This window comes from Boleophthalmus pectinirostris, unplaced genomic scaffold, assembly GCF_026225935.1.
Source record: "Boleophthalmus pectinirostris isolate CB_2022bp ecotype Guang Dong unplaced genomic scaffold, ASM2622593v1 HiC_scaffold_12, whole genome shotgun sequence".
NCBI classification, from domain to species: domain Eukaryota; kingdom Metazoa; phylum Chordata; class Actinopteri; order Gobiiformes; family Gobiidae; genus Boleophthalmus; species Boleophthalmus pectinirostris.
This window is the reverse complement of record NW_026571018.1, coordinates 425,098-452,493: the sequence shown is the minus strand read 5'-3', so window position 1 is coordinate 452,493 and position 27,396 is coordinate 425,098. Positions and strand designations below refer to the sequence as shown.

The following is a 27,396-nucleotide window of genomic DNA, read 5'->3' as shown; positions in this document are numbered from 1 at the left end:
GAATGACCTCTTCTTATCTGTCTGTATCTCCAAAGCTCAAAATGCTCTGTTCCAGCATGTGATGTCATGTGGTGGTTGTTTTCAAATTTACAGCAGTTACCTTAGTCCAAAGCAGAGACTGGTCCTTCTAGTTCTGAAATTATCCACTGTGTACTGTGGTACATTATAAGTAAAGCAATAAAATGTCCAAAGAGACAAGCAGGTGATGATCAAACTGTCTAAATGTGCACACATTTCAATGTGGTTTAGTTTCCCATAATGTTCATTTGATGTAAGGGTAGAGTTTAGTAATGGAATCATAGCAACACCTTTTGGTCAGTTGAGTGACTACAACAAAACGTGCACCTGTGTTTGAAATGTTTTTACAGGAGCATCTAAACTTTAAGAGGAGCACTTATTCATAATTATTTGTATTTATTTTTATTATTTGTATATTTTTATAATAATACATATAAATGAAATAACAATATTCATTGAATAACATATTTCAAATAAATATAAAAGTATAACCAATAAAATAGGTATATTAATTACTGTATTTGCGTTTCTTGTTTTTATTTCAATAACTAATTAATTAAAGCAAAAATATATAAATATAAAAAAGTAAAATATACTCTGGCGGAAGTTTCCCTGGAAGTCTCTAGTGTTGCACGGAACTCCTTCCTCCCGAGCTTTGGTTCCTGTCAGTGCAGCACAACATCAACATGTCGTGATTGACCGTGTTTTTTCGACTTATTTTCTTCTAATATAAAAATGAATGCGCTTTTAAATATCCTCTACGTTTGGACGTCTTTATTATTTTTGCTTTATCTTTCAGAAGTTTTTAAATCGGCGTCAGCACAAGGTAAGGCAAGGATAATGTTAGCCAACACTGCTAGCATTTCCCAACAGAAACAAAATCCTCTTAAATTAACGTTAGTTTGCATCGTAAATATTTATAATAGTGAGTTAGTCTTTATTATTGTCAAATTCTTCAAAGTTGTTTGTTGGTTTTAAATTGTAGCTTAAATGGTTATTTAAGTCTACTTCTTTCCCTCTCATCTGGGTTCAGTAGCCAGTTTTATGATCTTAAATAACTGTGATATTGTTTTATTCCATAAATGTTGAAGTTAATGATTAGTGACAAAGTGCATTATCCAAATCCAGTGATTAAAATCACTAACTTTCTAATCACAATTCAATATTAGAGGAACTATTAGAGGAACGACAACTAATTTATATTATAGATAATAATGGATCTTTTCTATCTTTTTAAAGCTACAATCTGTGTACTTATTATTTGAGTGGCTAATGAATCTAATAACAAATGGTTACTTTGTAATTGTATTGTTAATATATATTGTGATTGCAAATTGATGATGCAGCTAAGTGCTCTGATTCTTTTGTTAACTTTTTCAGAAAATGAGGATGTTTTGGACTTCGGTCTGTCAGAGGAGTCTGATCTGGAGAACATCCCAAAGTTCGTTGAGTCGGAGGAAGTGAATTCTTTACCCAAAATGCAGTTCAAAACGGCCGAAATTGCAGATGCTGTCATGGGAACAGAGTCGCCCATAGATCCAGCAGAAATCCAGTCGCTGTTTCCCAAAAATGTGCAGAATCCTCAGACCCAGGGGTTTTCTCCTCCCTGTGACGAGGCACAGTGTGTTTCAGAAGGACAGTCAGTCGAATCCAGCTTGGAAGACACACAGCAGGTCTGTACAGGGTCTGTACATTTAAAACCAGTAGATGGGCCTGGTGAAAAACACTGCTTTACACAATTGCTCTAGGTCACAAGTACTAATCAATTTGTATTTTTAATGAGGAGGTGTTATGCAACATTGACTTTTTGGGTGCATAACCAGAAAGCTTTTTAGAGCATTCTACCATGTTATAACAGTTTTCCTTCATCAGAAATATAAATGGCATCCATGCATGTTTGAGCAATCTAATGATCTTTCCCGGGCCCTATTCAAACCCAGTACAGTACAATTTTGTTGAATGCTCTGCCAACACACCTATGTCACTTGTGCACAGCCACTTTCCATAAATATACAAAAACATGATACAAACTATACTCTACAACTTCACAAGCCTGACGTGATGTGCTGTAGTTTAATTATCAGGATGTACACTGACTGTGTTGTGATAGTGCTCTGAACCAGTCTACTCTCAACTTCAGCCACATTATTGGTCTGAACTTGTGTCTTTTCCCTTTTGTTTCTCATGTCCTTTGTGATGTGCTTCATGTAGGTCTCTTTGGAGATGGTGCACTCAGAGGCGTTGGCTCCAGAGGAACACAATACCACTGAAACCGCAAAAACCTTTAAAGTGAACTGTGACAAAAGGAACATCACCGGAGTGGCTCTGTTCACTGTCCACGTCCTCAACGGCTCTCAGGTCACTCACATGTGCTCTTTATACTTTGGACTGTATACTGTATAGGGATGGGCTTATATGGATTTTTTGGCGCCAATACTGATATCCGATATTTGACCTGCTGCTGTGGCCGATAAAAGATATTTGCTGCTGCTGCTGATATTTCGCTTTTAAAATCCATAGTATTTATTTATTAATTTTATGTCGAGTAGAGCACACATCTGAATGCTCTTCTATTTCCATTGTTCCTCATGAGCCTGTTCAAAGACAAAGCTGATGTACAAAGGACAAGCTGGGAATGACATTTTTAAAATGTGAACTTTGAACCGAATCTCATTATTATAACATAAAGTACAAATCTAATGGGAAATAAATTATAATTAGACATTTTCACCTTGAAATGTTGAGCCCTATTGTATAGCAGCCATCTTTATCCCCTCTGTGTCCCTGTCTGCAGGACCTGATGGAGTTCTTAAATGCTAACAGCTCCGAGTGCTCCGTGGTGCTCTTCTTCACAGCCTGGTGCCAGTTCTCTGCCTCTCTAGCGCCTCACTTCAATGCCCTGCCCAGGGTATTTCCTAGCATGCACTTTTTAGCACTGGATGCCTCGCAGCACAGCAGGTCAGTGGACATGGCAAAGTTCATTATTGAAAATAGTCATCAGAAACTTCTGCAAAATGTACATTTACATGGGGAACTGTAACTAAAGATTCAAAATAAACATTTGTTGACCTGGTTTATAGTTCATATCTCTGTAATTACTGGGCCTATCCACATAAAACAAATACTTGCACAAATTTTAACATAGTCTTTGTCAGCACAAATTAAATCTGGTAACATATTTTATTTTACAGCTTAAAAAGTAGTGGCAACCTGTTAATAAACAGGATTGACTGTAGCCAGTAGAACTGACACCAGTTTACCTAACTAAGTAAACTAATGCTAAGTCGTAAAATAAGTCATGTCTCTCCCCCTTCAGCCTCTCCACCAGGTTTGGGACGGTGGCCGTGCCCAACATTCTCCTGTTCCAAGGAGCTAAACCCATGGCTCGATTCAACCACACGGACAGAACTCTGGAGACGCTCACTGCGTTCATCTCCAACCAGACCGGTCAGTGCACCAGTGTACCAGAACTTATCAATTATTTATTTATATAGCAACAGGTTTTATTACACTTTGTTTCAGTGTTAGGCCAAACTGTATATTGTTGCTGTTGCTGTTACTACCATGTCATGTTAACGGTTATAATAATAACACTTTATTCTTAATGCGCTAAACTCTGTGACGACTTATTTGTTAATTCGCTCAGTTTATCACCGCTCACACTGTGGCTACTTCTGTTGTCACAGCTGCCTTGGGACAGACGGACAGAAGGGAGGCTGCCAATTTGCGCCATCAGCCCCTCTGACCACCAACACTCACATACACACAACATTCATACTAGGCAATAAGGGTGAAGTCTCTTGCCTAAGGGCAACAGTTTGCACTAGAGCCACAGCTGCTCCACAGTAGCACCTGGTACCATCCAAGTACTAACCAGACCCAGCCCTGCTTAGCCTCTAACAACTGACAAGATCAGGCATAATTGTATGCTACACAAAATAATCTTCCACATTTACCAAAGACAGGGTCTGTTCTCCACTTATCTCCCCTTTTTATGTTTGTATTGGTTGACAAAAATAGTTCTCCACTATGTTTGTCATATTTACTTTTGTATTTAGTTTTCATAAAGAAATACGAAATTAACATAAAATGTTCTGTGATCATCTTTTAGGTTTTGAGGCAGGCCCGGACAGAAACGTGAGTGTTGCAGACCTGGAGGGGCCCCTGAGCTCGGTCCCTGTGCGAGGTTTGGACTGGCTCCTCGTCTTCTCTGTCCTCTTCATCACCAGCTTCAGTGTGTATGCAGTGCTCCGGGCCGACAGTATCCGATGGCTCATCCCGGGACAGGAGCATGAGCACCAGGACTGACACGGACACAGGAATGGACTGGCATAAAAGATTTAGGAAAACTAATCTATGTTTATGTGTGTTTATGTGTGATGTGTTTCAAGGATTTTAGTAATTTATAATATGAAATGCTTTGTGATTTTTGTTTTCACTCTCCTGCTGATCCATGAAGAAAAAACACATCTATCCAACAACATCTGATCAAATCAAATTGTCTCTGGTAGATTCTTCCTTATGGTGCTCATCCAACCAAATGCCTTTAAAGGTTGTAGGTCCCTTGTTACCGCAACAAAAACAGACCTGGAGTTGTGTTTTGTTTTATTCACCATGTCTACATCTCCAAAGCTCAAAATGCTCTGTTCCACCTTGTAATATGGTAAGCAGTAGTTTTCAACTGAACAGCTACCCTTTACATTTACTTTGTAGAAAATGGAAATTCCAGGGCTCAAATTATCCAAATGATTCTAATGAAGTTGTATGGAGTCCTGTCTACATGACATCACAAGGTGGAACAGTGTTTTCAGTTTGAGAAAAGAACAAACCACAACTCTTTTTTTTATTTTTATTTTTTTTAAATAGATCAGACAATCATCATAGGCCCTTAAAAGTATATAGGCAATATAATCAATTCATAAATTTTCCCACATCTTTTAATACAATTGACTGTATGTTTCTGTACAAGCAGTTTAAAATCTGGCATTTTTTTTATTTTTGGAAATTTCTGCAAAAACAAAACAAAAACAAACTAATTTCTGGTTCAACATTTGTATTTATTTATTAAAATACCTGTATTTAAATAAATGGAAAACTGCAAATGGAAAGCTGCCTCTCCCAGAAACAACAAAACTAAAAGTTACATGGAGCAACTTTAAGCACAAATTAAATAATATAGTACATAGTAAGTTTAATTTTATTTTTTACCTGGGGGCCCCTTAAAGGTATGACCCGCCCTCTGGTTTGTTTTGACCGGGACACGTGTATGCCCTTTGCCCGGCCTGCGCTCCCCTCACACGGCGAAGAGGCGGCACCACCCCGCGACCTGAAATCTGGAAGAGCCGTATCTCTGCGGAACAAAGCGCCGTTTATGTCCCGGTTAATGTTTAGCCTGAGGGCTGGCAGCTCATGGCCCCTGAGCCGTGTGTCCGCGCTCCTGGCCCGGCGTCACTCTGCTGCACACATGGTAAGAGCTCCAGTGGGTTTAGCATTAGCTTCTGTTAGCATTTAGCTCCGTGCACAACAGCGATGGGAAGTAGCTCTAATCTGCAGGTGTTAAGAAAAAGGTACAAATTATGCAACAATGTCCATATTTTTTGGAACTCCAATAATAAGGAAGCACAAGAGTTCTTAATAACTTTGACAATATTTTATTTATGTGTGTGTTTAATGATTAAATGAACTTAATTCTGTGATTTAATGCTAACAAAGGTGTTCTGTTGTATTGACGTCTCTAGTGGCATGGGCACACACTTGCAGCCATTGGTTAACAGGAACACATGACGTCATTACGTTCAGAATGACCAAAACTACATACAGCCCTTTAGTCGACTCTGACCGGCCCGTTTATGCTCATTTGGAACTGCAAAATAAACATATTTTATAATTTTACCTCATGCATGGACTAAAGCGGCATTGCTTTTATTTTAGAGGTGTTTTTTTTTTTTATTATTATTACTACGTTTTTTGTAAGGCATAGTCATATCATAAACTTTTACCAGTCTTACCAGCTTGTCAAACAATGCTATGTATTACTTTTTTATAAATAAATACAATTGATATTAGTGAGTGAAGTTAAGCATTTTGGCCTCCACAATATTTTCTGTTTCTCATGTGGCCCCATGGAAAAAATAACTGCCCACCGCTGTTGTCTATTATTGCATTAGTGTTCTGTCTGTCTGGTCCTAACAGAAGATAGGTCACTCTTGACAACTTTAAAAAAAAAAAAAAAGAAAGTTTTATACTATAATTAGGCTTTAGGTTAAATGAAGTGTCTTGATTAGGCTACTAATCACATTATGGGCATGAAAAAGTTGGATTTGAGATTCTGGAATGTGTTGATTTCATACTCTCATAGACTATTGATTACATTGTAGTTTTGATGAAATCTCCAAAAAGTAAATTTACAAATGTTAGACCTGATCATTTCTATTAGTAACTAGAGCCAAGAACTCACTGTGTTACAACACAAATCTACATTTGAACAATATTATGTTTGAGTGAAATCTCACCTGTATTAAAGGTCCTATATTACACAAAATGGACTCTTGTGAGCTTTAGGCCATGTTAAAATGTAACCTAAAATGAAACAAAACATAACATGGACCCTTTAAATATGATTGATTATAGAATGTTGTGATGTCACCTGAAAGTCAGCAGTATAAATAAAAATCTGCATTGCGTTGTATTTTATTTCATTGTTTTGTTGTATTTTGCACACCTGGACACATTAAAGGTGCATTATGGAACTTTTGTGGTGGAGGGTCCGTCAGATGCTTTTGTCCATTGAGATGTTGTTGCTTTGTCATTGCTTTTTGGAATGTTTCACAGTATGGCATTAAACCTTTCAATCTTCATGGACCAAACCAGACCAAGTTACAGGTCAGATCTGTGGAGAGTTGACCCCGCTCACAGTCAGAATATCTGTTTTTCTAGGGATTTTTGAGCTATAAAACCACCTGTAATTGAATAAATGTAAGGTAGAGCTGTTTAATGTCATACTGTGGCAGAGTAATGATGTATCCATAGGGACAGCAATGGTGACGGACCCTCCACCAGAAAAGTTACACAATGCACCTTTAAGAAACAGAATAAAGATTAAGTATATAACCATATACTTAATGAAAGTAGTCCCCTGTGTGGATTATTCTGTGTGCTTCTCATTGCAGTCCTCCGGCTCTCATGGGCTCTCCTCTTCTGAGCGCAAGCAGCTTCTGTCCGAGCTCAGAGAAGCAGGATGGGTCCAAGTAGAAAACCGAGATGCCATCTTTAAAGAACTGCACTTCAAAACGTTCAACCAGGTCACAATCTTGCTTCTGTGTGATTCTACTGTGTGCTGGTGTCTCTGTGTCAAAGATAAGGTAGAGGGCCTGTATCTCTTTGTTGTTAGATTAGGTTCAGACTCGTGTTGTCACTACACTAACATTTCATACTTCATTTCCGTACTAAGGAATAGATTTGATACTGATACAACAATGATTACAAAAACACTCTTTGGACAATAGAATGTGATTTTCAACATCAAATCAGAGTACTTTTCTTTTCTATTTCCATGTCACATTCCCATTCTATTCCCATGCCACATCATTCTAAAGCTGTCTGGGAAACTTTCAATTCTGTGCTGTGAATGGGACTTTTTTTTTAGTATCAATACTTAGATACTAGTTGTCCCGCTTTGTTATTGTTTTAATCCTGATGTAGACTTGGTTTGGTTTAGTTCAGGTTTATTTTCACTTTGAACTCTTGGCTTTTTCATGAGGAACACACTAGGGCTTCAAAGATCAGCTAATCATCACTAGTTAACTGTAGAAAATAATCATACTTGGACTATACAGACTCCAAAACGCACACAAAAATACCTTTTATAACAATATTATTAAATCTAAATGTCAGAAAGTAATATGCAATTTATCAATTTCATCAATAATACACCTTATTTGTAAATATTCTCTATTTAGAAGAGTTCAATTACCATTTTTCAGTCTTTTATTCAGTTAAAATGTATAAAATGTCTCAATTCCTAATGCTTACCACCAGATGGAGACATACAACAAATATACTGTACAATTTGTAGAATTACATAGATTTACAAATGCATTTTTTGACATTTGTCAAGCATTATTTAAGAGAAGAATGAAATATGAACTGTGAACTAATCCAAGAATCCCATACATTTCAGAATGTGTGTGTAAAGGTCTGAACTACAAGGTTAGCAGCTTTTACACAGAATAAGACTCATCTGACACACAGGGAGGGCATCTGACACACAGGGAGGGCATCTGACACACAGGGAGGGCATCTGACACACAGGGAGCACAATCACAGTCAAATTGCAATTTGATTGCAATTTACAAATCACAAAGACTGCAATTTTTGATGTACTGTAATTTCCTCCACAAACAACAAAATCTCCTGTCTTCTGCATAAAAACAGCTAACCCTATAGTTTAGAGGCACATAAACATGTTCTGAATTGTGAATCTTGTATTAGTTTGTCAGTTCAAATTTTATATTTGTCTTTTTGTCAATTCTTCTGGACCTGTTTAAAGTCTTAAAGTCCGTGAAAGTATCGCTTGTGAGATTTTAGCCTTCTTAGAATGATGTTACCTCCTCAAAAATAGACCTGGAGTGTGTTTTGGTTCATTCACACGTTTGAATGAACCAAATCCTTTATCATTAATTTAGCCTGATTCATCAGCCTGTTTGACTTCGTGGAAACCGTCTGACCTCGCAGCATTAGAATTTGTTCACTCGACGGCAGACGGGTACTTTTTTAATTTAACCAATCACTGCTGTTTGGTTGTGATGTATGTAATGCTCCACTAATGGGACTAACTGGTATATTAAGCTTTTCCCAAGTCCTGTAGGAAGAAGGGCAATAACGTCTTTCCCCTTGATAAAATTCACTTAACATTCTCTTTGTTCCGGCTTTAAATCCTTGATCTCGGGAATTGTTTGCCAATTGCCAACACAGAATATAAGGCTCTTCTCTGATTGGTTGGTGCCCGAACTCACTTCCGGGATTTTTGCGAACCGTCTAGTGTATTCTGATTCCTGACCTAGTTGCTGGCGAGAAATGAAATTGAGCAAAGGCAGTAGGTGGTGCCAGTCATCTATATTACCAAAACTCAAAATGCTCTGTTCCACCTTGTGATGTCATGAGGTGATAGTTTTAAAATTAACAGCTACGTTTTACCCTTAGTTCAGTTAAAAATGACAATTCCAGGACTGAAATCATCCAAATGATTATAGTGAAGGTGTGTGGAGTTTAAAAACACTATGGAGCACTTCCTGTATTACCACATGACATCACAAGGTGGAACTGAGTGTTTTCAGTTTGAGAGAAGCCTAAATGTGCAGGATTTGTGTGTTAAACATGTGTGAATGAAATAAAACACAACTCCAGGTCTGTTTGTGATGAGGAAACAACATTAGAACAGAGATCAGAAAACAGTGTGATATGGGCCTTTTAAATGTGAACTTGAACCGAATCCTATTAAAACATCAAATTGAATCTAATCGCAGTGCTTATCAGAAAAATCACACTACAAAAATCAGTACAGCCCTTGAGTAAATGTTTGTAAATGTTGCCAGATTCGTGCAGGTTTCCAGCATCTTGGGCCCACTTAAGGGACTTCCTCTAATCTGAAAGTGAGTCGTTTTCGCCTCTGTTTTTTACACGTTTTTGGGTTTGAAGTGAGCCCCTCGTCCCAGGCGTCAGTCCCACTTTGCCTGAGCAGATCCAGAGCAGCAGTTGGCAGTAATTGAGGTCGATCAGAGCGATTCCTTTCACAAACACATCAAATTGGTTAAAATGTTTCATCTGGAGAAAACCACCACGAGCTCCTGCGTGTTCAGACCACTTTGATTCACTTGGTTTTGTCTTCTGTGTTTTTCACAAAGAGTTCTTGTTGCGCTTAATTAGGAAGAAAGTGGACTTGTGTCAGAAATAATCAGGAACTTTTTAGAGGAAATACCAAATAATTATTATTTAGCAATTCAGCTGTGGAAATAAGAAATCTTTGTTTAATTGCAATTTTTTAAAATTATAGTAAATGAAAAAATATTGAAAGTTAAATAAAATATGTTAATTAGTGTGTTAATTGGTATAATTAGTCAATAGAAAATTTGGGCGTTTCCATTTTTTCCCCCGTATTTCTTCCACCTGTAGTTTTTTTTTCTTTTTTTTCCAGTTTTAAGTTATAGGGAACATTTTAGGGGCTTTTCACTGTTCATTCATTTTTCATCACTAGGAAACCCAAGTTGTAGTTGGACCAGGAAGTTCGAGTACATAAAACCCAGCCTCCTGCTGTAGTCCTGGTTTAGTCCTTCTCTAGTCCTTCTGTTGTCCTGATTTAGTCCTGCATTAGTCCTGACTTAGTCCTGGTTTAGTCCTGGTTTAGTCCTGCTTTATTACTGGTTTAGTCTTGCTTTTGTCCTTGTTTAGTCCTGGTTTAGTCTTGCTTTAGTCCTGCTTTAGTCCTGGTTTAGTCCTAGTTTAGTCCTGCTTTAGTCCTGGTTTATTCTCAGCCTCCTGTTGGTGCCCAGAGTCAGGACTAAACATGAGTTTCAGTTTCCTGCGTCCACAACACTGAAATAGTGAGATGAAAGTGTTGGTTAGAGCAGCACCTGTCAGTGTACTGTTCCTCTAAACAAGTGGAGAATGCAGTAGTGTGCAGTACTTTTATGGATAGGCAAGCAGACTTTGGGAGGACATCAGTACTTGTACTTGTACTTGTACTTAGTAAGAATTTAATAACCCACTCTTTAAACAAACTGCATGGCAGATGAGTATATTTATTTTGACTGACATATTAAATGCTCGTACTGAGTCATCCTGGAGTCTAATAAGAGAAGCCTAGACTTATAAAGACACATTTCTCTTTTACACTCCAGTCACTTATTGTGCAATTCTTGAAACTCCACCAAGACTGCCACAAAGGCAGGTTATAACACATTTATGACGGATTGCTAAATTATGATTTGATTAACATTACAGAGAGAAGCAAAGATGTCAAATCATGATGTTCAAATCAAAAAATGAAGCCAAAATAACCAGCCCTACTTTCTCTGTACAAATCCTACTTGTTTTGATTCATTTCTGTAGCCAGAGTTTTTCTCATGAGGTAACCACTGACTGTCTTTAAAGCGTTTTTACTGCAGCGACAGATGAGAGGAGCCACTCTACTGTGAGTGATGTGAAATCCAACTCCTGACTTTAATGACACACACACGCACCTGCAGGACTGCATTTTGACCAACAGGGGGCAGTACAGCAACAGGCAACACTCAACACTGACGCTTTTCCCCCTCTATCCTCCTTTTATTCATTTGGTGTTTTATTGTTTAATTAATTACCTTGAGAAACAGGCATTCTTACTGTGAGTGTTCTCGCCTCCTCACAGATCTGACTTGTAACGTGGCCTGGTGGTCTCACCTGTTTGCCTTTATGGAAATAAAATAGTAATAATAATATAGTTTATCATTTTTTTCATGGCTGATGCTGATACTTTTAGTTTAGAATCCAGAGAAACTGATATCTGATAAACTCTCCCTGTATTTTCTCAAAAGATTAAGTTTGAATTACAAAGTCCAGGGTTTCCACGGTCATGGAAATCCTGGAAAAATCATGGAAATTTTAAATGTTCAGGCCTGGAAAAGTTATGAAATTTTAGTATCTCGTTCACACAACTCCAGCGTTCTGTTAATTTCTCATTAGGCTGTTTTGAATGTTCCAAATCTATAATTCTAAACCATAAGGTGAGTGGAAAGAGTTAACGCAACTCTGATCAATTCTACACATGTAGGTGCCGTAAAGGAAAATTCACATTAGGTCATGAAAAACTCGTGGAAAAGCTTTGAAATTTGGTCAGTGAAAAAGAGTGAGAACCCTGAAAGTCGTCCAGAAGCGTGTTTTCCTGCAGACTGTATCAGAGAGCTGTGGAGTCACATTTGTGCACTGTCCTCTGTGTAAATAAATAGTAAATGGTCACATTTTATATAGTGCTATTCCACCTTCTCTGCATTCAAAAGGTTTTCTGTGTTTTCTTCAGCTGGTTGGTCAAAATAAAATTTTGCCAATGCTGGAGAGTTAAGGCCGATTTCCTATGTGATAATAAATGCAAATATCGGCCTGGCATGTATTGGTCGACTAAAATATCGCTCTGTCTTTAGTATTTTTTTTTTATATTGTACAACTCTGACAGAGCTACACATAAAGAAGTAAAACATAAGGGAACATTCTGAAATGATTATTAAACATCAGTATAAAAGGGGAAATGATGTTTCCTAATGCCATACTGTAGAACATTGCAGGCAATGCACTAACTGGGAGTCCAAGTCCTTCACCATTCTTTATGATACACTCTGCATGGAAATAACACAATTCTGTTAACATTTGCACTGCATGTGAGAGAGAATGTTTTGCTCAGCAGGTCCGGTTTTATCCTGCTGAATGTGTATGGACAGACGGACGTTTTAGCTGGGCAAATACAGAGCTGCATGTGTATGAGTAAAAGGCAGTAGTCTGGATGGTCTATAGGAGCATGCCCTGTTGTTCAAGATCTTTTGCTATACATTAGTTTTTTAAGAACTAAATACATTTAAAAGGTCCTCCATTACACAAAATCGACTCTTGTGAACTTTGCGCCATGTTAGAATATTGTTACCTCCTCAAAAACAGACCTGGAGTTGTCTTTATTTGTTATTATTGCATCTTCAAATCTCAAAATGCTCTGTTCCACCTTGTGATGTCATGAAATTTTCAAGTTAACATCTAACCTTCTTACGTTTTGCTTTGTAGAGATTGGCAATTCCAAGGTGTGAATGAAACAAAACATAAATCCAGGTCTGTTTGCGATGAGGAAACAACTTTATAACATGGATGAGAAACTAGCCTAATATGGACTCTTTAACAACAGAATTTCTTTGGTAAAGTGTTTTCTAATCAAAATATATCAAATTAATTACATAAACGCTTCCTCTAAAACAAACACAAACACAATAACTACAGCCTTAATCTTCTATCTGTGGTTTATTCGATTTGATTACAGTATATGGAAAGTGTATACAGTTTGGAGAAGAATTTGAGCCAGCCATCAGCGTGATGTTAGCTTTGAGTATTATTATCATGTGGGACATTAAGTGGGCCTAGTACAAGTCCACAGACCAGTTGAATCTCAGCATAAATCCTGAGTTATGTTTGAGTCCTGAACATTTCGCTTCCTGTTTTTGGCAGTGACTTGGTGCTGTTTACTGGCGCTTTCGTGTTGTTTATGAACGTACATGTGTTTTTGGTTTCGATGCTCCGTGTGGAAAGCGTGACGAAGACTGCCCCGAGACGCTTTTTAACTACACGAGGTTGGAAATGAGGTCTTCAAAGCGTTTTCTCTGACATTTTCTGCTATTCTGATTTGATTTGTCATATTTTTTTCCCCAATATTCATTTCACAATGCACGTTTTTAAACATTTTTAGTTCTGGAAAATTTGTTGCTATTGAAATCACATTTGCAATTTGAAAGGACATAATTAGCAAATCATAAGACTGCAATTTTTGAAGTATCTTAATTTCCTCCACAAACAACAAAATCTGCTGTTCTGAACTGTGATTCTTGTATTAGTTTGTCAGTTCTGATTTCAGTGTTCTTTGTCAATTCTTCTGAACGTGTTTTAAAATGTGAACTTTGAACAGAATCCTATTATTAAAACTTAGATTTGGTCACAATTTTCGTCTGAAAAGTTGCAATTTGATATTTTTCCCAAATCGTGCAGCCATATTTTTTATTTTTTTATTAAATCGTGTTAGAATGTTGTTATCTCGTCAAAAACAGACCTGGAGTTGTATTTTGTTCCATTCACACGTTTGAGTAACACTTTATTATTTGTTTGTCTACATCTCCAAAGCTCAAAACGCTCCGTTCTACCTTGGGATGTCATGTAGTGGTAGTTTTCAACAGCTCCTTATACTTTTTTGTTAAACAGAGATTTGCAATTTCAGATCTGAAATGATCCCAGATGATTCTAATGAAGGTGCATGGAGTTTAAAAACAAAGTGCTTCCTGTATTACCACATGACATCACAAGATGGAACTGGGCATCTTCTGTTTTTCGAGATAACAACTTAAGCCTAAATACGCAGGGTTTGTGTTTTAAATGCGTGAATGAAACAAAACACAAGTCCAGGTGTGTTTGTGATGAGGAAACAACATTATGACAGATCAGAACACAGCGTAATATTGGCCCTTTAATGATTCAATATGGCGTCTTTAGAAGTGCAGTTATTCCAGTGGGAGACACATGAGCACAGAGGGACTAATAGTGGGATAAACTGGATAATGAATGGCTTACACTGGACCATGGTGTTGATCTGGTCCAATGAAATTTGACTCCAAGCTCAATTTTATCTCCTATCATTTCGGTGTTCCATGTTTTATTTCTTTGTCATTCTTAAAGCAACCGTCTGCTTCAATTACAGTTTGGAAAAAGATCTAATTACAACTATGTGTGCAATTTATACTTTTAAAATCAGGATTCTATTCACATTTTACACTAGTCCAGGAGCATTAACATTTGAGAGAGCAGACTGAAATCTGAACTGATAAACTAATACAATAATCCCATGTATTTCAGAAAATATTTGTAGAAGTCTAAACTACAGGGTTAGCAGTTTTTACACAGAATAATAAGACCCTATGGAGACACAGGGAGGGCATCTGACACACAGGGAGGCCAACTGACAGACATGTTTGTGGAGGTCTAAACTATCAGGTTTTCAACAGAATGTTTAGTTGTGTTCAGAGAAGATAAGTTTTTTTATTTGCTATTGACTGACCATGACCATTACATTTTGTATTTTTTTTACTTCAATTGCGATTCATGTTTGAGCAAAATAACTGAATACTGTCATTATAATGGTTGGTAAAATGGTCATGTTTCTCCTTACAAAGACAAGCGTAGCACAACCATTTGACACTGACACTTCCTTCTAGTTGGTGCTTGAGTTTGTGAAAGCCCGACTCTGTAATCCGCTCTGGTGTCCTGTGTCCCTCACTGTGTCTCACTGTGTCTCACTGTGTCTCACTGTGTCTCCGATGGGACGTTGGTGAGACTTACAGCGTCAGATCTATGTTTCTCCTTTGTCCTGGTGTCTGCAGGGGAGAGCTGAGGTGTGGTGCCCAAAAGCACGTGCTCCAGAACTGCCCTAATCCTCTGAGTGTGAATGAGTGTGAGTGCGTGTGTATGTGTATGTGTGTGTGTGTATCTGTGTGTGTGTGTGGGTGTGTGTGCGTGGGTGTGTATGTGTGTGTGTGTATCTGTGTGTGTGTGTGTGTATCTGTGTGTGTGTGTGGGTGTGTGTGTGTGCGTGGGTGAATGTGTGTGTGTGTGTGTGTGTTTGTTGTGTGTGTGAGTGTGTGCGTGTGTTTGTTTGCGTGGGGGGTGTGTGCGTGGGTGTTTGTGTGCTTGTGCGTAAGTGTTTGTGTGCGTGTGCATGTGCGTGGGTGTTTGTGTGCGTGTGCATATGTGTTTGTGTGTGCGTGGCTGTTTGTGTGTGTGTGTGCCTGGGTGTGTGTGTGCGTGGGTGTTTGTGTGCGTGTGTGTGTGGGTGTGTGTGTGTGCGTGTGTGTTGGTGTGCGTGTGTGTGTGTGCGTGTGTGTGGGTGTTTGTGTGTGAGTGTGTGTGCATGTGTGTGTGTGCATGTGTGTGCGTCTGTGGGTGTTTGTGTGTGGGTGTGTGTGCATGTGTGTGTGTGTGCGCGTGTGTGTGTGAAAGGAAAGACTCACCTACAACATGGACTCTCTCACTCACTCGTCATCCCCTCGTCAACTTCTCGTTTTGTAAGGATGCACCGATCCAGCTTTTTCTGTTCTGATTCTGATGTCGATACTTTGGCCTTAAGTATCTACCAATACCTGACATCATCTGAAACTAGAGCTGAGACTGAAAGGATGATTTATTTCATTTAAACACAAAAGGTGTAGTGTGAAAACTGATCCAAATGTTTTTAATTTACCATTTGAAGTAACTACAGAACAACAAATATTACACAGTGTTTTGTCCAATAAATACATCTTATTACACCAAACTCAGGAAACGTGATGTTGTTCTAAAATAATTCCTTCCGCTTAACACTGCGCAGTACATTGAATTCTGATATTTGGATTGGACTTGGATGAAAATGGGCAAAGCACTAAACTCTGTTCATCTGAGAGAAGAGACATCTCCTTTTATTTGTAAGTGATATGTGACCAGTGAGCTCCTTCATTTCACATGTGTCACTGAAATAAACAAATCTGATTGGACAGTCACATTTGACCAGAGACACGACAGAGGGAGTTGTGACCAGACAGTGTAGATTCAAATACTTGAGCGATCAGTCTGGATTTCATCGGATCATCATTTTAGTTTTTCTGACATTAAATATATATATATATATATATATATATATATATATATATATATATATATATATATATATATATATATATAGATATATATATATATAGATATATATAGATATATATATAAAAACAGCACTGAGTAACAAAATTAGACACTCGGAGTTTGTGAGAGCTGGAACAAGTTGGATTAAATAGGTGAGAATCAAGTACATTAACTTTAAGTCACTGTCCTTGATCTTTCTTTTTTGCTTCTCCAATATGAGCCCCTTTACAGGCCCTCTACCAGATTATTTTCTCATTTATTTCAGCAAAATGTGACTTGGCCTTGTACAAATATATAATATAAGCAGCTCCTAAGGTCAGATAAGTCCTCTGTGTACTGTTTACATCAAATTATTGTATTTTATTGTCCGAGAATAAGAAAGTGCTCAGTTTACATGCTAGTTTTCGTTAGCTTTTTTTCTCTTCAGAAGTTGAGAAAGCACTTCTAAACTCATCATGGTGAATAATTAGGATGCTCTGAATGCATAAAGTAAGTGAGGAAGAACATTGGACCAGTCTGTTTTCACATTATCAAGACAGTAAAAATCGGGTACAGCACCTTTAAAACTCTCCGTCCCTTACGTATTTCATTTGCTTGTACCACTATGAGCCCCATTAACAACTATCTTCTGTATTTCACAAATCATCAATCAAAGCCCATCTCGTATAAGTCCCCTTTAAACTGATACATGCCTTAAATGCGCCCGGAGTCGTGTTTCGGCGCGGAGGCTGACAGGGCGCTTTAAACATGGCTGCTTGTTTTGATTGTGGGTTAAAGTTACATCTTCGAGGGCGTCTGGGCTCCTCTGCTCCGCTACATCCATATTAAAATGTTGTGGTTGTCATATTTTAGCTGCCATCTCAGAACGTTCAGCCGTCTTGTCTTTCAGTTAGCTTTTCAGACATGTGCTTTTGATAGGCTCTGATGGAGCATGTTTTGAATCAGCAGATAAAGCTGTGTTGGCTGTGTTGCTTTGTGAATGTGTCAGATATCGTGGGCACAGTGGAGCAATTACTGAAAAATGACAAGACTAGATCATTTCTAATTCTAACGCATTTATTCTCCATGTGTAGTGCCCCCTACGTTTCAGAATAAGGCATTGTGAATTGTTAGGGATGCACTGATATTGATACTATGGCTTTAAAGGTTCACAATGTATGTAACTTTTCGGTTGGTGGTCCGTCACCTGCTTATTTCTATGGATATGTCATTGCTCTGCCTGGAATGTTCCACAGTATGACATTAAAGAGCTCTACTTAACATTTAGTCAGTTACAGGTGGTTTTATAGCTGAAAAATATCTAGAAAAACAGATATTCTGGCTGTAAGTGGGGTCGCCTCTCCACAGATCAGACCTATAACTTGGTTTGGTTTTGTCTCCATGAAAATAGAAAGGTTTAACATCAACCAATTCCAGCGTAGGGAGTGAAAATATAACCTTTTCTCTCAAAACTCAGTTGCCAAATTTGATCCAGTTGTGTTACGCAACTTATTTATCCTGCAAGTAGGTACAAGACAGCTTTGTAAGAATAAATGTTCAAACATTATGAGACGTCCTGGGCCTGCAGTCAGTAAATAGTCCCACATCCACATCCAAGTAAAGGCCTAAACAGGATATCGACCGAACCGATGTCACGTCAGACTCTCATGAAGAGCCAGTTTCCATGAAATATCCAAAAGGTGCAGTCACAAATGTTGAACCTGATCATTTCTATTAGTAACCAGACCCAAGAATGCACTGTATTACAATACAAATCTGTATTTGAACAATATTCATTGTAGCTGCCTCCATCTGTGTTAAATTATTGGCCTATAGAATGTAGCTGTAAAACATGGTTTCCATCTTGTGTGATAACTTGATGCGTATCACTGTTCCCTCTTTTAAATAATCTACCATGAGGAACAGTTGAGGAAAATAAGTCATTGATAGCCTGGACTAAACTGAGCTAAGTTTATTTTTTAGCAATAAAAAACACCTGCAATTGAATGAACAGCCAGATGGATAAGTTAAATGTCATACTGTCTAACATTCAGGCAAAGCAGTAATATCTCCATGGAGATGAGCAGATGCTGAAGCCTCCACCAGAAAAATTTTACTTTAAGAGAGGGCAAAAAGGTTCTCTGTATTTGACCCATTCTTGGGCCTTGGGTTTAAAGCCTGTCAGGAGCTTTCCTGTCCAGTCAGAACCACACGCTTACAAAGAAAAACTCATGGGCCTGTTACCATATCCTGTCTCCCTGATTTACAATGGCCGTGACTGACAGGTGGATTAACCAATCAGAGAGACGTATGGGACATCTGTGTCAAAACAAACATGGCGGCTTACAAGTGAAAAAAACAACAACACACACACACACAGAGGACTGAGAAACACCAGATTCTGCAAACTATGACTAAGGTAAAAGAAATATAGAATTTGTTCTGAATGATACGAGAACTTTCAAGAGGAGATGTTTTTGTATAAGATAACTGTAAGGACGGTAACTTGTCATAAATTCTGCATTTGGACTTTTTTTTAGAAGGGACTGGCTGCTCAGACAGGTATGGAGCAGAGGTGAGAGTTGTAATAAGATCATTCATAGAAGGGCCAGGAGTCTTTCAGTTTCCTGTTTTTCCTGGGGTTTCCTGGACATTCCTTCACTCTCCTCTGATATTTTGGCATCAGCTTAAACCCATTGTACATGGTCTTCCATGTCCAGTGATTAGCTCCATATAATCGCCCTAAATGCACTCACATGTATGGGGCTCTGGGACTGCTTCAGATTATTGGAGATCTGTGTAACTTCAGGTCCAATTGCAGCCAGTCTGACAGCTCAAGCAGGACCAACATGGATCTTTTCTACTGGTTTTCCCCTTTGCTGCTGTTATGCTCCCTGCTTCATGTGGTTGTTTGTAGTAGAACTGTAGTAGAGCCAGTTGAGATGCTTTAAACTACCTTAGCTGGACCATTTGACTTGGTGTGCATGTTTTGGGTTGATTGTAAAGTACAACAGACCAGGGGTCGTTGCCATTCGACACATTTGAGGTTTTTCAGGTCACAATTTTAGCCTCAATATTTTTAAAGTTTAGAGTCAGAATTGCCATTGTCAGTGGATGAAATTCACAAACTTAATTTAATTTTTTTGTAACAGTAACAGGAGATGGGTCGCATGTAAAACCCTTAATTCGCAAAAAGTTTTCTTCGCTCGCTCCAGGTGGATTTTGATTTAAGCGCGTAAGTTAAAGGTGCATTGTGTAACTTTTCTGTTGGAAGGTCCGTCAAATGCTTCCTCCATGGAGATGTTATTGCTTTGTCTGGAAAGTTCCACAATATAGTAATAAACTTTTCTATTGTCACGGCGACCAACCCATTCCAGGTTACAGGTCAGATCTGTGGAGAGGCGACCCCGCTCACAGTCAGAATGCCTGTTTTTCTAGGTATTTTTGAGCTATGAAACCACCTATTATTTTAATGTAAGGTAGAGCTGTTTAATGTCACACTGTGGAACATTCCAGACAGAGCAATGACATCTCCATAAAAAGAAGTAGGTGACAGACCCCAAACCAAAAAGTTACATAGTGCACCTTTTAAAGCCCATTTTGTAAACCCATTTAGCACCATAAATAGAGTCCACGTGAGTGTCGCACACGTACCTGCACCGAACCAGAACGCTCACAGTGTCACACTATTCCACGCTGTTTGTTGTTTACCCAGAATCCTCCAGTGATGCACAACTAAACAAACTTCACTGCACCGCACAATTTTTGAGGTTCGAGCTAAAAACAAATGATGTTGGCCAGAGACAGAAACATGCTTGTGGAAATATGTGCATTTTATAACGGATGGAAACAGTTATAGTAGCACTGCTTTTTGGAACTAAATCTTCTTAAATGTAATGTAACTCACAGCCCAGAAGCTCGCACCTGTGCACTTTCCACCTGTAGTAGCACTCGCAGTACTAGTAGAAGTAGAAGTAGTAGTAGTGTGGGGTGTGCAAAAATATCGATATATTGTGATACTAAATTTGGTACAGCATCGATATTCTGAGCCTTTATCGATATCGCCAAGAGGATTTTTGGTATATTTTTGCAGTTCTTTTGTGACTGCACGACAATTGTTTGTGTTGCTTATTTAGTGGAAAGAATATTTGATGATTAAAACAAATGTATTTCATATTAACTCTGAACAAGTGGTGGTTTAACAAAGAAATATTTTTGCTAAAATGTATTTGGTTCAGCAGTGTATCACAGAGTATCATGTGCATATATCGATTATCACATGTATGGCCATTCTGTGCTAGTATCGTATTGTGAGCCGTGTATCGTATCGAATTGTGATGGAGCAGGAGAAGTAGTGGGAGCAGAATTTGTGCTATTCTGTTGGGTTGTACGTGTGTGTGCACGTGCGTGTGTGCGTGCGTGTGTGCGTGTGTGCATGTGCGTGTGTGTGCACGTGCGTGTGTGCGTGTGCGTGTGTGTGCGTGCGTGTGTGTGTGTGCGTGTGTGCGTGTGTGTACGAAGCCCCTCCTCACACACGTGGTGATGGTGCTGCTCTTGACCCTGTTGACTTTAGGCTCAGTTGGAGGCAGGGGTCAGCTCTTGTTTTCGTGCCCAGGCCAAGTGCACTTCTCTGGGACACTTGGACTCTGCTTACTCCCCTGGGGGACCGCAGCGTGAGACCACAGCACGTTTTAGGACAACCATGACATCCAACCCCCACGTGAAGAATGGAGAGATTACTGCATTCTCTACTGCATTTTTCCACTTCTCTGGCTTGGAAAAATATCTGGATGTTTTTGTGTTACTTGTGTAGGTCTGCAAGGCGTGATGCTGTCACGTTACTAAAAGAACAGAGAGAGAGAAGAGCCGCTCCAGAGAGAGAGGGAGAGAGCAAGAGGGAGAGAGACACTAGGTGCTCCAGAGAGAGAGAGGAGCTGCTCCAGAGAGAGAGAGAGAGAGAGAGAGAGAGAGAGAGAGAGAGAGAGAGGAGGAGCTGCTCCAGAGAGAGAGAGACTAGGTGCTCCAGAGAGAGAGAGGAGCTGCTCCAGAGAGAGAGAGGAGCTGCTCCAGAGAGAGAGAGAGAGAGAGAGAGAGAGAGAGAGAGAGAGACTAGGTGCTCCAGAGAGAGAGAGAGAGAGAGAGAGAGAGCAAGAGAGAGAGAGAGACTAGGGGCTCCAGAGAGAGAGAGAGAGAGAGAGGGAGAGAGCAAGAGAGAGAGAGAGAGACTAGGTGCTCCAGAGAGAGAGAGGAGCTGCTCCAGAGAGAGAGAGAGAGAGAGAGAGAGCAAGAGAGAGAGAGAGAGACTAGGCGCTCCAGAGAGAGAGAGAGAGCAAGAGAGAGAGAGAGAGACTAGCCGCTCCAGAGAGAGAGAGGAGCCGCTCCAGAGAGAGCGAGAGAGAGAGAGAGAGAGCAAGAGAGAGAGAGAGAGACTAGCCGCTCCAGAGAGAGAGAGGAGCCGCTCCAGAGAGGGGGAGAGACCAAGAGAGAGAGAGAGAGAGAGAGAGCGAGAGGAGCCGCTATACAGAAAGAGAGAGAGAGAGAGAGAGCAAGAGAGAGAGAGAGAGACGAGGCACTCCAGAGAGAGAGCGGAGTTGCTCCAAAGAGAGAGAGAGAGGAGCTGCTTCAGAGAGAGAGAGAGAGAGACAAGGTGCTCCAGAGAGAGAGAGGAGCTGCACACACACACACACACACACACACACACAATAGCATACATCTGTGCACTCCCAGGCTAAGGGCCTGTTGTAAAAGTGTGCTCTACGCCACTGGCATTGATCATCATTTAAAGTCATGGGTAAAGTTGTAAATGAATATGAACATACACACTGTTCAAATTCCATCTTGTCCAATCACAGTTCTGTCAAAATGAGCTGAAAAATGCACTGAATCATAGACACAGACTGAGGCAGGCCTATTTAGAGCCAATTTCCCCGTGCAATCTCAATTAAGCCGCTAAACACTTCCTCCTCATCTCACTCCCTCCACTGGGCGGCCGTTGTTTACCTTGTGCATGACAACACTGGACTCAGAGCGAGCCTTTTCACTTCAGCGGGACCAGTTTGGCGGGAGGTTTGGAGAGGAGAGGCACGTGTAATTCGATCATTGCCAGGATCTAATTGGTTATCAAGGAAACAGCCTCCTGATCTGTTCGAGTAATTGGCAGATTCCTGCAACTTGACCCAATGGCACCAATTGAAAGAGCTTTGGGTCTGCGATTCGTCAGCGGCTCTGGGGCAGCAGGAGAGACAGTCTGGCCAGGTGTTTTCCAGTGTGGTTAAAGAGGGGAGGGGGCCGGACACATGAATGGCTCAATATTGGAGCGGGCGATACACTGGTTCCAATATTGGTATCGGCCGATATCAGTATTCACTACATATATTAGGTTTCATCTGGACAAAAACTTTTTCTACCATGAACCACTTCTGAACAAATGAGGGAGTACATCGACTTGTTTTTGGAGACATGGAGACAAATTGGTACATCGAGTATGTGTACTCTCCCTCGTCATGATTCATGCTCCTTGGACCTGGTTTGAGGATCTCGATGGTGTTCATCGTTAGCATCTTTTACATAAAAAAAGACCTCATGGAGACACAGGGAGGGCATCTGATACACAAGGACGTCTCAGAACATGTTATATTACTTTTAAATCTGCAGCTGTTGTGATTTTCTGATTATGACCATGGAAATTCCCAAATATGTGACAAATTTCCTGGCTCTAATTTTGTCGCCGGCCCTCATAGTGGTCTTTCAGTTTCATCTGGGCGATTACACAATGTATCTTTGAATCAATAACTTTTATTAGATGGACCAATGCTTTCTATTCACCCTTAAATGTTAGCTCCGTATAAAACCTCATAAAATGTCTGTCTGTGTTTAACTGCCCTGTGCTCAGTCCAGGTCTTAATGCTGTTTTTGGCTGAAGTGGTCCGTTCAGCAGTTACACTCTGGGAACACTTTGAATTTCTGAAATTTGAAATTCAACTGGTATAGTCTTTGTTTAGTCCTGGTTTAGTCCTGGGTCTGATTAAAAGACCCTGTATTGTCCTTGTTTTGTTTTGAGCCTGGTTTAGGTCTGGGTCTATGTCATTTTATTCAAAATGATGGTGACCAAAAGGAGATGGGACCAGACTGATATACCTCTGTATAAAAAATACACTGATACCAGTATGGATCATGGACAGGGTGAGTTCAGCTCTGCAGTTTTTAACTGGAAGTCTATTACTGTTTGCAATGAAGAAAAAATCCTATTCTACTCATAGTTAAAGTATCTGGAAATAAACAAATGTCTTCTTTAAATACAGGTTCAGGCCCACCATTAAAAAAAAACAAACTTCTAAAACTTTGACTTGATGTGGTCAGATGTCTGCTCTGGCTCTAAATCCCTGTAGTTTGTCCTTGATGCTAAAGTTTGAGTATCACATTTACATGGAGAGCAGCTCCAGTGATGACACAGCTGCTGTAATGATCTGTGTGGACGAGAGCGCTTGTAAATTACACTATTAAACTACTGCAAAGTGGAGAAGTGCAACTTTAAACCTACCACTGGAGGAACAACAAGATGGATTCTTCTAAAGTTGGCTTCACAATTTATGTCTAAGGAAACCAATACCTCATGTTTCATTATTCTGTCTAATATTGTAATGTTTTTAAAAGGAACATTTCAGAAGACACATATACCCACAATGTGCAATCACATTTCAGAGCATGTTATTACAGATGCAAACTACAGGGTTAGCACTGTGAAGGAAATTACGGTACTTCAAATATTGCAGTCCTTACAATTTGCCAATAGTGTCCATTCAAATAGTGATTTAAACTTGCATTCTAATTTACAAAAGTAAATTTCATTCTGGCATAGGCCCAATCATGTGTTCTGCCCGCATCGAAATATCAAGGGATTTTCATGAATCTGCATACCAGAAAGTCTAGTGAGTGTTGTGGAATTCTGCTTTACCCCTGAAAAGTTGCACAACTGGATCAGTTTTTGAATACTTTAACTGTGTAAATAAATGGCTTCAGTCCATGAACTGGTATTTTCTAATATCCACAAATACTGAAGGACAATCTATAAATATTTGTATCTGACCTAAAACAAATTGGTGCATCTCTCAGAATTCTAAAGTGTCTCTCTGTTTTAGGCATTTGGCTTCATGTCCCGCGTGGCTCTTCAGGCCGAGAAGATGAACCATCACCCCGAGTGGTCCAACGTTTACAACAAGGTCAAACCTCTGCTCCTGTGCCTCCAGTGTACACGCTCACTCTGCTCTCAGCTTCACCATCACATGAAACCAGTCTGGAGACAGTGCTCACTGACCCTCGATGAAGTCACATTATATGAGATTAAACATGAAACCATCCTAACTACCTCTACTACCTGTGTAAAATGACCTGTATCTAATTTCATTTTTTCACATCGTTGCATCCATTTGGTTAAACTCCTGCCTGTGATCCACACAAGAGGCAACACACACTTCTCCAGTACTTTACGGAGATATGAATCTAGTCACATTGAATTTCACTGTTTTCAGATGGGTGTGACTGACAGGTGGATTATCCAATCAGGGGCACGCATGGTCCATTCGTATCAAAACAAATATGCGGAAAAAGACATAAAAAAAAGAAAAACTCAGGGGACTGAAAAACTGAAAAACATGGCGGATTTTGGCAGAATCAGTGAGCGAAGCACTAAACTGGTCATCTGATCTGAGAGAAATTTTAGTTAGGTTCAAAGTGTTAGGTGACCAATGAGCACCTTTGTGTCACGTGTGTCACTGCAATAAACTAATCTGATTGGATGATCAGGTTTGGATGTGACTCAAGGCATGACAGAGTTGTGATCAGACCTTATATAAAAAATACACAGAGATCATTATGGATTTGACAGACACGTTTGAAAATGCATTTTAAATTGTCTCTTTAAAGTCACGTCCAAGAAATCACCACGCACACTACACTATAGAGGAGTGTAGGCGTATGCTCGCAGCGCTCATGTTTTCAGCCCTGTGTCGGAGTCTGTGTGCGATCTGAGCGCAGCCGCAGGCAGCAGCAGCTTCATAAGAAAAGGATTTAGCAGCAACATTCCACTGTTAGCCACTCGCTAACTCTGCGGACTCACGCTAATGCTGGAGATTTGGACAGACCCAAGGGGAGATTTTAGGCGAGAGAGAGAAAAGGAAGAGAGAGGAGAAGTGAAGAAGAGCGTAGGTGGAGAGGGAGGAGAGAAGAACTGAGAGAGATGATAGATGATGGGAAGAGGGAGAGAGGGGGAAGGGGGTTGTAGTGTTGTCACAAAACTAAACTGTCAAACTCAATTTCAATACTAAGGACCTGACCAGTCAATACTGATTCCAACTGATGATGATAATTAAAAACTCTTTCTTTCTGTGCAATTTAAAGGTATAGAATGCTGCTGTTAAAGGTGCACTATGTAACTTTTCTTTGGGGCCCGTCACCTGCTTGTTTCTATGGATATTAGGGTGGTCCAAAACATTATTTTTAGATTCTCTAAATTAGAACCCTGCATTTCTATATCTGGCCAAAATATTTGGGTCTGAATTTTATGCAAACAACAACAAATAAACAAACAAACAAATAACAAATAAATAAGGCATATTCAAATAATTAGTCATTTTATTCTGCAAACACAAACTTGCTTACAAATTCATTAGAAAGTCCATAAAAGTTGCTTAGAAAGTCCATAAAAAGTTACCTGCAAAAAATGCAAAATTTGTCAATTTCCAGGAAAATCCATGTAGCTTGAGCAACATCTAAAACATCTCCCTTTTTTTCCAAATTTCTTCCTAAATCATCTTTTGGATGCTAATGCAGGGTTCTAACTGAGGTGATCTGAAACTTTATTTTATACCATGTTTTGATGGACCAGCCTAATGGAGATGTCACTGCTCTGCCTGGAATGTTCCACAGTATGACATTAAACAGCTCTGCCTTACATTTATTCAATTACAGATGCTTGCATGGCTCAAAAATACCTAGAAAAACAGACATTCTGACAATAACATCTGCATGGAGAAAAGTATTTAACGGACCCTCCACCAGAAAAGTGACTCAATGCACCTTTAAAGGTCTATCCTAACATGGCAGTGTAACCACTGTGTGCATAGGCCCTGAAACAGCTGTGAAAAAGTGTTTTTGTTTCTTTTGTTTTAGGTGCAGATCACACTGACAAGTCACGACTGCGGAGGTCTGTCCAAGAGAGACGTCAAAATGGCCAAATTCATCGACAAAATTACACTTTCAAATTAAGGATTTATTTTTTTTCCTCCTGCATTTAAACTTTGAAAATGTTCTTTACGTTGTCATAAATTTGTGAAATTTGACCCATTGTAATATTTTGTACAATAAACGTGTGCAGTGCACACTTAAATATGATTGTAGCCTGTTTCTATGAGCAGGCTGTGGATGCAGAGGGCACCATCAGTCACTAGGGGGCACTCTAAAGCTGAATGCCCACTTAGGATTGCTTATGGTTTTTAAGGTATGAGCTGTACTTATCGTGCAGTACCATTAGCTGTCATACAATGAATCTGTGATTCACTTGTATGTAATGGCAGTCTGCTGTGGGCCTTTTTAGTCATTTTAGTGTAAATTAGATACATTTGCAGTTTTCTAGTTACAGTCAAAAACTGGTATGTGTGCTGCCTTCTGTGACTACTGCAGTTTCAAGTACTACATGACATCACACATGACTGCCCTGATTACAGACAGGTGTTTCTGATATAAACACCTGTCTGCAGGGTGGAGACCTGTTAGACCAATCACACTGGTCCTTATACCGTAAAAACCAGTCACCATCACTGTGAGCAGAGTCACTTCTCCACAGATCTGACCTGTAATTTAGCCTGTTAACTATATCATCTGTTTGTCTCCATGGAGCAAGAAATGTTGAATGCTATACTATGCAACATTCCAAGCAAAGTAATAATGACTCCAAAAGTTCCA

The 27,396-nt window shown here is 39.5% G+C and overlaps 2 protein-coding genes across 2 annotated transcripts; both read left to right on the top strand.

Moving 5' to 3' along the window:
- The first annotated feature begins 639 nt into the window (after nucleotides 1-639).
- On the top strand, nucleotides 640-4,516 carry txndc15 (thioredoxin domain containing 15). The gene is made up of 6 exons (XM_020928983.2): nucleotides 640-844; nucleotides 1,399-1,691; nucleotides 2,230-2,376; nucleotides 2,813-2,976; nucleotides 3,335-3,465; nucleotides 4,130-4,516. Exons 1-6 carry the CDS (start codon nucleotides 754-756, stop codon nucleotides 4,324-4,326), a joined length of 1,023 nt encoding a protein of 340 aa, XP_020784642.1. The 5' UTR covers nucleotides 640-753; the 3' UTR covers nucleotides 4,327-4,516.
- A 729-nt stretch (nucleotides 4,517-5,245) lies between these two features.
- LOC110163966 (pterin-4-alpha-carbinolamine dehydratase 2-like) lies at nucleotides 5,246-26,826 on the top strand. The gene is made up of 4 exons (XM_020928984.2): nucleotides 5,246-5,485; nucleotides 7,188-7,319; nucleotides 24,576-24,656; nucleotides 26,605-26,826. The coding sequence occupies exons 1-4, from the start codon at nucleotides 5,246-5,248 to the stop codon at nucleotides 26,698-26,700; spliced, it is 549 nt and encodes a 182-aa protein (XP_020784643.2). The 3' UTR covers nucleotides 26,701-26,826.
- The last annotated feature ends 570 nt before the right edge of the window (nucleotides 26,827-27,396 follow it).